The sequence below is a fragment of the Delphinapterus leucas genome, chromosome 6 (assembly GCF_059928025.1).
Source record: "Delphinapterus leucas isolate spDelLeu-1000000601 "Yukka" chromosome 6, BTC_Dleu_Yukka2, whole genome shotgun sequence".
NCBI classification, from domain to species: Eukaryota; Metazoa; Chordata; class Mammalia; order Artiodactyla; family Monodontidae; genus Delphinapterus; species Delphinapterus leucas.
Window position 1 is genome coordinate 88,942,509 of NC_143134.1, and position 14,121 is coordinate 88,956,629.

General features: G+C 35.4%; 1 protein-coding gene across 5 annotated transcripts in view; it reads right to left on the reverse strand.

Annotated features, from left to right (window-relative positions):
• RNF38 (ring finger protein 38) overlaps positions 1 to 14,121 on the reverse strand; it is a 123,714-nt gene that overhangs the window by 5,838 nt on the left and 103,755 nt on the right. For all 5 annotated transcript variants that reach the window (XM_089913399.1, XM_089913398.1, XM_089913397.1 and 2 more), the window contains 6 exons: positions 9,950 to 10,117; positions 8,567 to 8,737; positions 6,389 to 6,550; positions 5,776 to 5,882; positions 4,315 to 4,399; positions 651 to 772 (listed from right to left, as the gene is read on the reverse strand). In XM_089913399.1, the coding sequence (XP_089769525.1) occupies positions 651 to 772; positions 4,315 to 4,399; positions 5,776 to 5,882; positions 6,389 to 6,550; positions 8,567 to 8,737; positions 9,950 to 10,117 (815 nt within the window). The remainder of the gene's footprint in view (positions 1 to 650; positions 773 to 4,314; positions 4,400 to 5,775; positions 5,883 to 6,388; positions 6,551 to 8,566; positions 8,738 to 9,949; positions 10,118 to 14,121) is intronic.

Consider the following 14,121-nt stretch of genomic DNA (forward strand, 5'->3'; position numbering starts at 1 on the left):
ATAGCCAATTAGGAATGAAGTGATACAGTAGGGGGCTGAGCCAGGGTTTAGAGGGTTGGGGAGAAATGAGGAGTGGTTACTAATAGATGAGGTTTCTATTGCGGGTGATGAAAATGGTGTAAACTTGATTGTGATGATGCAAATCAAATTCAGACTTGCAAAATTCTATGAATATACTAAAACCCACTGGATTATACACTTTAAATGTGAATTGTATCTAGCAGAGTTGCTATTAAAAAAGATACTATAATAAGGAGAATCTTCAGGTAAAACCCTCAAATTTTACAGGTATGAAACTTTTCAATCTAATATAATTCTAGTGTTTGAATTAAAAACCATAAGATTTCTAGGCCACCTAAAAATCCAGAACAGCACTGTCCAATAGAACTTTCTCAGGTGATAGAAATGTTCTACATCTACATCTTCTGATATAGCATCACTAGCTAGTGCAACTAAAAATTTTAACTTTTATTTTATTTAATTTAAATAGCCCCATGTGACTAGCAACTATCTTACTGGACAGCATAGGCCTAGAGTATGAAATAGTCACTACTTATCTTTATCAAGTTATCTTTGACTTCCAAGCTTTTATTTCACAAAAGGTGGAGAACGAAATTTAACACAGAATGAGGTCAGGAAAATATACTTACAAAGTCTGTTCTGACTGGTGGTTGTTAGGATTGAACCGGTAAGAAGGAAGTTGTTCAATGTCTGCTTTAGTCAGTCCTCGAGGCTTGGCCTCTCCCAGTCGCTCTGCTAGGTTTAACAGGGCCTACAGAGGGAAAGAGAGACATAGCCGCATTTTTCTTTAAATTTTATATTCCAATATATATATATTTTAAACTACCTTTATTATGGAAAAATTTTAAATACATACAGAAGTAGAGAAATAGTATAAAGAAATTACTTCCATATGCTCATTACACAGGCTCAACAATTCACAGCTACTTCATTTCATCTTTTACTGTCCACTCCTAAACTCCAGATTATTTTGAAAGAAAACTAAAACATGGTATTTCATTGGTGAAATAGTTCTGTTTGTTATCTTTAAGACAGTCTGTCAACCTCAGCATTTTGGACATTTGGGGCTGGATAAAATTTTGTGGGAGGTTTTTCTGTGCACTGTAGGATGTTTAGCAGTAACCCTGGCCTCTACAAAAATATCTCCAGATGTTGCTGAATAGCCTCTAAGGGATAAAACTGTCCCCAGGTTGAGAACCACCACCAATCTAAAAACTAAAACACTTTTTAAAAGAATATAACCACACTAACATCATCACACCCCCAGAATTAATAATTCCTTAATGTCAAATACCTCTGATTGTTTCAATTATTTTCAAAACACTTTTTGAAATAGTTTGTTCAAATTAGGATCCAAATAAATCCATGTTACCACTGCTCGACATCTCAAGTATTTTTTTTTACTCTTTTATTTGTTAAAGAAACCAGATCAATGGCCTGTAGAAATTCGCAGTCTGAATTTTGCTGACTGAACCTCCCCATCCCTGACTCATGTGGTTTAATAACGTTCCTTCCTTGTCCCCTGTACTCACTATAAATTGGAAGATTTTACTATTTCCATCATAAGGCTCAGCATGTCTAGTTGTTATGTTAGTTAGCACTGATGGAACACTGCCTACATCCATTAATTCATTAAAGATGGCAAAACGGTAGTATTCTATCACTCTTTCTTCATTAGATGAAATACTTCTACACTGATCAGCTGCCTCATATTAAACTATACTCAGTAGTTTAATTTACATAAAATAGGCAGGATAAGACCAATGAGTTTTTCTTTTATTTTTTGAAGTATCACTTATGAATTCATGGATTTTAACACAGTTGATATGTTTCAACACATTGCAGCTATTATGCTTGATTTTACACTAGTACCTCCTTTCTCCCAGTTTTCAATGGCTCTAATTGCTCATTTGCTTTATCCTACAATCAGGCAGCCATGTGCATGCTGCTTCCCCTCTTTTTTATTTTTTTAAGGCTGCCACAGGGTTAAGAGGATAGGTAACAAAGAAATAATGATGGGCAATGAGAGGAATAAATTTAATTTCCCATAATATCAATAATCAATGCTGTGATAACTGTGTTTTAACATGATGCTGCTGCAACACTGCTTTTGGTGCAGCTTTATTTGGAGAATTGTGTCTTCTAAATAAATTGCTCCCCCTTCCCCACGCATGCCCCTAAGTCCTTCTAAATGCTAGTAGATGGTAATTTGTTAAATTTAATTGATGCTGATTACAATTAGCTATAAAGTTTATGATAGAGGTGATATATCTTTTACACCTATATTTTATATTCTATAGGACACTAGGTCAAGTAATATAATTTACAACCATTATTTTAAACCCTTATCGGATGGAGAATGTAATGATAATTGAGCCCTCAACAAACCTACATGATCTGAAAGCAAGACAACTGAAGGCAGGACATGATTAGTATGTATTGTTTTATAAGACCTATGAGAGCAAAAAGGAGGGACAGACTCACATAGACCTGGGAATGGGCTAGAAATGCCTTTCACAGAGGTAGCAGGTTTTTAACTGGTTCTTGAAAGATGGCCATGTGCAGGAAGGGGGAAAAGTTCTTAAGCAGAAGAATCAAGGGGAATAAAGGCACTGAAGCAAGGATGTATAGGGCAGACTCAAAAAATGGTGAGTACTCTGGACTAGGGTGTGTTGTAGGCATGTATACTATGGGACAAAACCAGAAAAGCAAACAAGACTATTGACTGAATTAAAGTATGACTTTGCAGAAGATTAAACATAGTCAACCCAAAATACAGTTTAGAAAGGGACTCCTGGGACTTCCCTGGCAGTCCAGTGGTTAAGACTCCACGCTTCCACTGCAGGGGCGCAGGTTTGATCCCTGGTCAGGGAACTAAGGTCCTGCTGCCACATGGCGGGGCCAAAAGATTAAAATTAAAATTAAAAAAACAAACAAACAAGAAAGGGACTCCAATGCCAAACACAAAATATTTTTCTTATACTAGGATGGTATGTATCACTGTCTTTTTCACTGATATGTATATGATTTAACAAAGAGCTGTCCTTTTCAGCAACATGACTTATGACTTAATTTTAATACAGAATGCCTAAAGGATAACCAACTCCTTTTCTTACTACTCTGTACAAAACTAGCATAAACAGTGTAGAAACAGGAAATTATTATAGCCCCTTTCTCAAGAAATCTGAGAATGCAATCCAAAGGACACTGCATTGTGACTGTATATGCAGAAAGTAACATAATGGCATTTTAAAAATTACAAAAGGACATAGATAGCATTTGGCCTGATCTCTTCCACATGCAAATAAAAAAAAAAAAAAGGTGCTGTAAGACTGTGTTTGCGTATGTGTGTCTTTCCTCCCTGTTCCCAGGTTCAATTCACCTAAAAAAAATGAACAAAAAAACCCTGTTCCAGTATTCATACTGCATAAATAGAGACTCATAAATAGAGTGAGGCTGGGGTAAGGCAGTACAAAAACAGTCACATAGTCACTCACATTCAACATTTCCAAATCCAAATGTGCCTTCCAACCCTTAAACTGTCTGTCCTATTCCTAACCTCAAATAATATGACAATGTCAACACTGTCTATTTGCCCCATCATCTTTGAGTTTGCCTTCTGCACAAGCTATTGTAGTCCTTTTGCAAAGCATCTTCTCTTGCAACCTTCCCACTCATAACCCTGACACTACCACAAACCATTCAATGATCAAATCCTGTTGATTCCAGTGTTAAAATGTCTTTCAAGATGTACTCTTTTCTATTTGCAGTTCCCATAGTTCAGAACTGGCATGGTTTCAGAACATCCACTCATAATTCACCATTTTCTTTTACATTCTTTCACAGGAACTGTATGTAATTCTAATAGAGCACCAAAGTCTATCTTGTTATCATAACTGTGTGGTACATGCTGAAATATCTTTAAGGATGAACAGTATTTTTGATACATTTGTATCTTTTTTTTCTTTTTTTTTGTGATACGTAGGCCTCTCACTCCTGCAGCCTCTTCCACCGTGGAGCACAGGCTCCGGACGTGCAGGCCCAGCGGCCATGGCTCACAGGCCCAGCCGCTCCGCGGCACGCGGGACCCTCCCGGACCGGGGCACGAACCCGTGTCCCTCGCATCGGCAGGCGGACCACCAGCCAACTGCGCCACCAGGGAAGCCCACATCTGTATCTTGAAATATACAATGGATTTACCTAATAAATGTTTAATTAGATCAATGAGTTGAATAGCACAATATTTTTATGCGTACAAAATTCCCCAAATTAATTCACATTTCACCTACTAACCTCGTAATTTTCTACTTCTCCATCTTCCACATCCAATTCAAAACTGAAAGTTGGGCCCACTGCAGGTGGCACTGGAAGCATTGATCTGCAATGAAAATAAGCAACACAAGCATTGATAATGCATTAATACATCATTTCAATGAACAGGATGAGAAGAACAAGGCCAGTGCTAAATGGATAAAGAATGGTCAGTGTTGATCAGTGACAACCTTTTAAAGAAACTGACTTCACTAGTAATAAACAATTAAAAACTGACATTAAAAAAATACCATTCACAACAGCATAAAAAAACATGAAACATTATGGATGAATTTAACTAAACATGTGCAAGACCTGTATAATATAAACTGTAAAAATACTGCTAGGATAAATTTTAAAAGATGAATAGAGAAATATACCATATAAGTAGGCCAGAACACTCAATACTGTTAAAGATGTCAAATCTCTTCCAAAACTCACCTACAGATTTCATGTAATCCCTACCACAATGCCAACTTTTTAAAAGTAGAAACGGATAGCTGATTTTAAAATTTATATGGACATGCAAAAGACTTTAAATAAAATCAGTTTAAGAATGAAGTTGGGAGATTTATACCATCTGATTTTAAGACTTAAAATAAAGCTACAATTATCAAAATAGTATGATATAGGCACATGGCCCTCTGGTATAAAGACAACATTCCCCAGCCTTCCAAGAAGGTAGTTACAGACATGAGACTAAATTCTGGCCAATGGGGCGTAGGCAGGAGTCATACATGCAATTTCTAGGAAGTTTCCTTGAGAGGAGGCAGGTAAGCAGAGAGATCCATCTTCATTTTTGCTAGCTGGAATGTGGATGTAATGGCTAGAGCCTGAGGAGTCATCTTATATCATGCAGAGGAAGCCATAAAATTCTGAAGATAGTAGAACCATTCCTCAGGGTTATGGAGCTAACAAACCATGTTTGAACTGCCTACTTCTAGACTTTATTACATGAGAAAGAAATAAAGAATTGTCATATTTAAGCTATGGGTGTTTCTGTTACAAACTTAATCCTAGAAGAGTATTTCTAAGGCACAAAAATACAACTTCTTTCTCCCTCTTCCTCTGAGAGAAGTAGCAGCATCAAATGATCGATAACCAAAAGAAGGTGGCAAGTGATGCCAGCTGTAAAAGAGGCAAAAAATGTAAACTTCTCTATCTTTTGATTTGTTAAACCTATCTTCTGGCTCACAAATTTCTCCCTCACGCCCCCCAACTTCTACCTTGTCCTTGCTCTTTCTTTCACCCTTAAATGGTCCCCCCTGACCCCAACCTCTTAACAACTGAAAGAGGGGGGGACCTCTTAATATTGTTAAATAAAAACAAATATCTAACACACTCTAAATTAAATATATACCACACAGAAATGTTCATAAAGGAAAGAGAATCTCAAGGATGTCAAAATTCAGAACTCATTAAAATAAAAAAGACAGAACTTACAACACATATGGCAGTAAGCTGGGATGATAAGGGGGAGGTGGTATTGGCTGCTGGGATCGATATCTACTACGTCCTGTGAGCCTCCGAGGCATAAATGGAGGATAAGACTGTAGAGAAAAAAATGGTAAAACAATTTTAAATCATTCTACGTTCACAACTTTTTAAGCTGTCGAATAAAGTCTCTTCTTTTTTAAAAACCTAGGAAGTTTACTGTTCAAGTGGTATTTAATATTTCTTAAATGTTAACACAGATGCGACAGCTTGTTTAAAACGTACACTTAGGTGTACTTCTAAATATAATTTTCCAACTGACTGCAAGAATACATTTAAAATTCTAAACATGTAGAGTTATACTGAAACAGAACTCGAGGGGCTTCCCTGGTTGTCCAGTGGTCAAGACTCCGCGCTCCCAATGCAGGGGGCCCGGGTTCCATCCCTTGTCAGGGAACTAGCTCCCACATGCCACAACTAAAGATCCCGCATGCTGCAACTAAGACCTGGTGCAGCCAAATAAATAAATAAATATTAAAAAAAAAAAAAAAAAAAAAGAAAAGAAACAGAACTCAAAACAAGTAATCAAGTAATAAATTAATAACAATGAATGAAAACTTACTACTCCAAAGGAAACCTCCTGATGCAAAGGATCATGTGTTAAGAACTGCAAAGGAGCTGATGGAGGCAATGTTGGGGGATGGGCTGATGGCGGGTAAGTAAAACCTCCTACAGGAAGATGTTCTCCTAAGAGTTCCACTTCGTTTTCTATCCTTTGCAGAGGCTGAGGGGTGGGAAAAAGAAAACTAATATACTTCCAATATTTAGACAGATTGTGCCTTATAGTAACAAAAATCAAAAACCCCAAAATACATCTTTAAGGTCATGCATTTCTTGATGTTTACATCAATCTAAATTCATACATGTGGACATACAGCCTATAGTAAAATCTTACTGCCTTTAACTGAATTTCAGTAAGAAAATCTCTCAAACATGTTATTAAATATTTCTTTCACTATTTGAACGTTCTTTAAAAATGACAGAAGGAAAGACAAAAAGTCATGTAGTAAGCCAATTATATGAAAGTTAATATTACTTTAGTCATGGCACACTGACCTACATCAGATTTTCAGAAACAACCTTTAACAGATGAAATCAAACACAGTACATATTGTAAATGAGAACTAAATAAGGCTAAATGGAATAGAACACAGCAGGCTGTACACTATAGTAGAAAGTTTACAGGCTTTGGCATTAGACAAACTCTTGGTACTGCAACTAATGAGCCATGTGGCTTATATATAAATTACTTATAATCTGAACCTCAATACTATCATCTATAGAACTGATATGTTCACAGCCTACTTAAAAAGTGTGTTGTGAACACTGAGACAATGCTCAAAAAGCACACAGTGCTATGCAAAGCACATTTGCTATAGATTTGCTTATTCTGGATATTTCATATATATGGAATCATATACTATGTGGCCCTTGTATCTGGCTCCTTTCACTTAGCAGAATGTTTTCAAGGTTTATCCATCTTGTGTTTGTGTAGTTTGTGTATCAGTACTTCATTCCTTTTTATAGTTGAATAATAATCAACTGTAGACATGCCATGCTTTATCCATTCATCAGTTAATGGACTTTTGGACTGTTTCCACTTTTTGGCTATTAGGGCATTTTGGGGATAATATTTTCATTTTGATTCTCTTGGGAACATACATTCTTAAATGTTAGTCTAACTTCTTTCCACAGTTAGAAAATGGCAACACAGTATTCAAATACAAGTAACTGCTAACACTTTACTTTGGAAGCTTATGTACGCTTGATTGAGGAAGTTTATGTATGCTTGTATGATGACTAAATTTAGTTTTAACTTTGAATTCCCAGGTACGGGAAAAGCTTCCTAAGGAACATCCTGGCATGAATCCTGTCCTGATTCTAATAAAAGATTTTTTGGTAGGAGTAACTTTAACTTTTCAGATTAGCCAGGTAACCTCACCTCTCACCTCTGCCTGAGACCGAGCATGGGGCATAAATCCTAAGTAAAGGATGGTCAGGCTCTGCTAGAGTAACCGTCAAGCTCCTTTCACAGGGCCAACCATTTCCACTCCAGTTCCACTCTAACCATTTCTATATGTTCTTTCCCCTATTCTCCCTTAATGCCTGATGGTTCAGATGGTTCAACTTGGCCTGTCCAAAAAACAAAGGGGTCTTCTTCCTGTGTCTTTCCTTCCACTGATACAGTGCTTACCTCTTCCAGCCCCGTGAAATAATATGCCTCTCAGCTATATTCCATCCCCAGGACAGAGTTAACTATATTAATAGACTATCTCATATACTTTTCATCAAAACACAGTAGAAAACCAGCCTTTGGAAAAAACAGTTGAGGTTAAAAGGATTAATTTACTTGCCTAAATGAATATAAATATTATTCTAACGAGTATAAATAATTCTATAATATTTTCATTTTCCATTTTAGAAACACATGAAAGGAAAAACCAGACTGTATTTTTTTTAGATTTACTTCCCAAAGGACTGCAGATACGAAAGAACAAATTTGATTAGATAAGTGACATATCAAATAGCTAGAAAAACTTAAGAAGCCAAGATAATTCTAGATAAATTATATCTATATATATTTGTATCAGTGGGGATTCCTTAATTCTTTTAAGAACCAGAGAAGTGCCTAAGTTATAATTTTTAAATGGTAACAACTTACATCTACTGAATTAATCTGTCTTTTAGGTCTAAACATTCTGTGAAAGTTAAAGATATAAGTAAGAGTAGAGATACCTACCGATCGTGACTGCTGTGTTTGAAAAGGGACAAACTGGCCTGGAGGTGGCAAATGAGGAGGGTGATGGGGAGAAAGGTGAGGAGGATGTAAAAGAAATGGATCGCTAGAAATAAGGGGTGGAAACGCAGCGTATGGTACTGGTAAGTGCTGAACTGAACATGCTTGAAGCATCTGTAAGAGAAACCATTATTTTTTGTTAAAAGTATTAGAATATATAATTAATTTTAAAAAACCTATACAGTGAGATTGAAATGTTGCTGCCGTATCCCTCCCAAAAATCATACCAAAATGTTTTAATAACCTATATTAACAATGAAATACTAGTGTATTTTGCATCTGTTAGTAAAATAATGGTAACTAGTAATTATTCTGGATCTTATATAGTTCTTATAAACCAGTCAAAACACGTACCTTTTACTTAAGCTTTTGTAACACCTACGAAATGGAGGGAAAGTGCTGCATAGGAGAGGAATCTCTTTCCACTTGGTTTAAAATATAGCAGATATTACTACTTTCCAAGAAGCTCTCCTTTTCAATCTTGTAGATTTTATTTCTAAGAGCCCAACTCACAACTAAATGCTTTATGGTCTCTCAATATTTTAGTCTGCTAATTTAGAACACTGGTTCTATAATCTATTACTGAGAAACCAAGCATGGGTAAATTAATCTGTTAAATTGGTGTTGGTATTTGTATGTATGTGTTTGTTTTAATCTCAAATTCAAACACGGATATTAGGATTATATTAAGATTTAGCAAAGTGATTTACTTTGAAGACATTATTGACCTTCGACAAGTCATTTAAATCCTCTGGTTTTCAGCAACCTCATTTTTGAAATAAGGAGGCTAGACTGGGGGCTGGTAAAGGATAAAGCATAGCTTGTAAGAGGCAGAAAGAAGTGAGCGTGAACCCCTGTTTTCTCAAGCTAATTTTTCTCTATGATATTAAGCAAGTCATTTTCAGTTTCATCAGGCTTCCTATAGTGAGGAATAAGTAAGACCAAGTATTCAAAGTGCCTGTTAAAACCCAGTAAGTGCTGAGACTATTAATGTTGATCACTAAAGTCTCTGAGACTTTATTACTAACCAGTCCAATATCCTATGTTAAAACCCCAAGCCCAGTCTTTATCAAGGTTTAATTATAAAGTGCTGATATGTGAGGAACAGGCTTTGACCTTCAAAGGCTATTAAAATATGTGTAATTTAATGTAAAAACGTATCAAGTTTTAAAGCTAATTTTATTAAACTGTTACTGTACAGGTGCTACTGAAATTTCTGTTGCAATAAAATTGCCTTTTTTACTCGAAATTGAAAAGGTACAAGTCTCTCAGGTTTTGCTTATATAACACATTTAGCCACTCTAAAGAAGGACTGCACAGACTTACTGGAGGAGGCACACTACAGACAGGGAGGTGCTGTCCACTGAACACCACAGAGCATCCTGGGACCTGTTGTGTACTGCAAGCAGGGATGTGCTGGCCTGTGCAGAGGGGAATCCCATGTGGTGCCACTGTTGTTACTGTGTAAGAAACAGGAACGGTGCCCTGATGGAGCTATTAGGAAAAAAAAACAGAACATTAGAACTTTTAACTGTTTGGATAAAACATCAATTATTAAAAATTAAGATCTGGGCATTTATTGATTCTCCTCTTCGCTGCACATATTTTCACAATGTACTACAGTTTCAACCAAAATATTCTTATCAAAAGAAAAGAAAGGTGACTGTTTCAAGAGTACTATATTACCCAGTGACCTGGGTCTAAAGTCTTCCCTCAAAAAGACTTAAAAAGTCCAGGAGAATAATGAATTGCTATATTAACTCTTCTAGCCTGCTCTTAAGAGCAGAAAATTTTTCTAAAGAGGACATTTGGAAAAATGAAACATATCTTCTAATGACCTGGTGACATTCAACAGAAAAAAAAAACTTTGTTTAACTGCAACTAGTGAAACAATGTAAAGTATTGATAGCATTTTTAAAAAGTTAAATAATTTCCTTCTCTCCTGGCCAGTTTTATTCCCACCCTACCTATCTGGAAGAAATCAATATTAATAATGTGTTCTCCCACATCATTCTCCATGAGTATATAAACATATGCTAGCATGATTATCCATGAACTATTGTCATGTTTGGTTTTGTTCTTAACAGAAATGAGATATTACCCTGCAACTTACTTTTTTCAATTAATATTGTAGATATCACTTCAAGGAAATTAAAAGCAATTCATTCTTTTTGACACTAACAAGATATTTCAAGTACACTCATCACTTTAACACAGTCCTATCATTTATATACTAGTGGACATTCAAATTGTATTCACTCTTTCTACCAATTCAAATACAACCATAAAAAATGTCACTGAACTTATATCCTTACATATTAGTTTCATTTATTTCATAGGGGTGACTGGGTAAAGGGGTGAATGTATTTTAAACTTTAGCAAAAGTCTGGATGAATTAAGTCACAATCCCAACAGTAACAATAGGACTCCCAGCACCTCCATTCCAGGTAGATGTATTTGCATTACAAGCATGCTTACCTACTAGAAGAATGGGGGAGGTGAAAAAAAACAATATCACAACCGGCTTGCTTTAAATTTGCATTTCTCTGATTAGAAAGGTTCAACATCTTTTAATATGTTTATTAACCATTACATATTTATGTAAATAATCTATATCCTTTGCTCACTGCCCACTTTCTACAAGGTTGTCCATTAACATTATAGTTTGGCTTTCTAATTAGAGATACGTGTAACAAAAATATTTTCCCAGTCCATGTTTTATCTTCTGTTAAACCCTTTATTTAATGGTAAATAAACCCTCCCTTTTCCTCTAAACTGAAATACATCTTTTTTCCATCAATAACTTCCCAAACATACCTGGATCTATTTCCTGCCAAATTTGTGCTGTGTCACTTCTAGTATCTTACTAGAAAAGTTAGTAGCTAGTAAGACAAATTCTTCTCATTACCATACTTTATTTTCATTTTATATTTGGGCCATTTTCACACATTTATTCTTATGTAAATAACCTTAAGTTAATTTTATCCAGTTTCAAAACCCACTGGAATCCTAATTTATATTAATTGTATTAAATGTTATTTTACAAAGGACATAATTTTATATTACAGCTTTTCATTGGAATACATGTCATTACATGTTCACTACTACAGTACTGTACCTTCAAGAAATTAGTTTTCTTCATAAAGATTATATTATTGTTATTAAATTTATTCCTCAAAATTCTTTTGTAAGTTTGTAGACTTTGTTATATTGCTGATAGATTATTTTTCTCTATTTCCATGTCAAACTGCCTTTTTTCTTCTTTCTTTTTCTTTTTTGGCCATACCACATGGCATGTGGGATCTTAGTCCCCCAACCAGGGATCAAACACTTGCCCCCTGCAGTGGAAGCTCAGAGTCTTAACCACTGGATCACCAGGGACGTCCCCACGTCAAATTGGTTAAGTGCTAGTAATGAGAAAAGTTACTAATTTTATGTTTCTCGAATCTAACAATGTTATCCAATTTTTTAATTCTAGTACTTTTAAAAATTACAATCTCCTTTTCTATGTATACAACTATATCTGCTAAGACTCAACACAATTATTTACTCTTGTCTTTCTGCGTTACTAATGAAGAACCTTCAAAAATGATGCTCACAGGCACCTATCTTAGATCTGATTTTAATGGATATGTATACAAAATCTTTAATGTTCTGGATTCTAATCCTTTCTCAGAAATAGTATTGTGAATATTTTCTTCCAGACAGTGGCTTGCTTTTTCACCTTTAAAATACTGGCTTTTGGATGAGCAGAAATTTTTTATTTTAATGAAATCCAGTATGTTGGTGTTTTACCAAGCAGCTAGTACTTTATATATCCTGTTTAAGAAATCTTTGCCTACCTTATGAAGACATCTCTTTTATTTTATTTTCTTTATCTTTCACATTTAAATCTAGAAACCAACTTTATTTTTGTGTACTATATGAAGTAGGAGCCAAGGTTCAAATTTATCCACATAGATATCCAGTTGTTTTCACACCATTACTGAAAAAGACCTTCCTTTTTCTCCTGGAATTCCCTTGGCATTTTTGCCAAAAATTAAGTGACCAAAATATATGTCTAAGTCTATTTCTCACAACGAACACAAGTTCTTTAATTTATCAACAGTTCTCTGTATAGTTAGTGCTTTTCCTATGTCTTAAAGAAAGCCTTCCCTACTTAAGGTCATGAAGCCATTCCCATTTTACTTTCTTAAAAGCTTATATTGCCATTAACATTTACATCTTTAATCTACCTGGAACTGACATTTGTAGATGGTATGAGATAAAGGATCCAGTTTCATGTTTTCATTTGGATATCTAATTGTCTCACATCATTTATTAAAAATTCTGTCTTCTCCCAACTCATCTGCAGTTATATATCACATATAAAGTATTCTTAAATCTGTTAGTGTATCTCAGAGCTTATATTCTATTTCACTAGCATATTTAATTATTCTGGCAAAAATACCTTCATATAGCTTTATAATTAGTCCTAATAATTGGAAGAGCTACTCTACCCACCTTGTTCTACTTCAGAATTATACACCAGAGGTCCTCTTAATTGTAGTGTGCATTAGAATCACCTGGGTTAAAACAGATTGCTGGATCCCTTACCTAGTAAGTCTATTGTATAGTTTGAGAATCTGCATTTTTAACAAATGTCTAGGTGACGCTGCTGCTGCTGATCAGCTGATCCAAGACATGCTTTGAGGACCAAGGGGCCTTAGAGATTCTAGACCAGAGCGTTAGTTGGCCAACTATTTCATAAAGGGCCAGAAAAGTAAATACTTTAAGCTTGTGGGCCATCCTGGTCCCTGCACAAAGCAGTCACAGATGACAGATAAATAAATAAGCATAGTTGTATTCCAATAAAACTCTACAAAAACAGCCAGCAATACTCTGCTTTTCCCTGCTCTGGATAATCCCAGGTCCTTTAAAATGTCATAGAAATTGCAGAATCAGCTTCTCAAGTAACATCAAAAAACTTACTGGAAATTTACTTGGGAGTACACTAATTCTACTCACCCTGTATGTCAGTTTTGAAAGCAGTTTTTACAAATTTGGATCTTTCAAGCCAAATCTTTTAGTATTTAGACAGTTTTACAATCTTCTACATAGAGGGCTTGAACATCTTTTAAAGATTCTTAACTTCCTTTGTATTATTTTGATTTTTCAATTTTACTTTCTTATTTGCATATTTATTACGGGGAATTTCAAACATGTTCAATACCAGTATACTGAACCCCCCCATATCTAGCACATAGCCTCCAAAACCACAAAACCATATATCCAATCCACTCCCATCAACTTCTCCCTTTCCTGTACTTTGCTGAAGCAAATCCCAGGAACCTATCACTTCATAAATATTTCAGTACTTATTTCTAAAAGACAACACTCAAAGCACTCAAAGTTTTACCATTAATTATGCTGTTTGAAATAGGTTATGTGGAACAAACGTAGAAGATGGCTGTGTGGGAATACGCGGAGCTAGCATCTCCCCACAACTAGGGCACCTG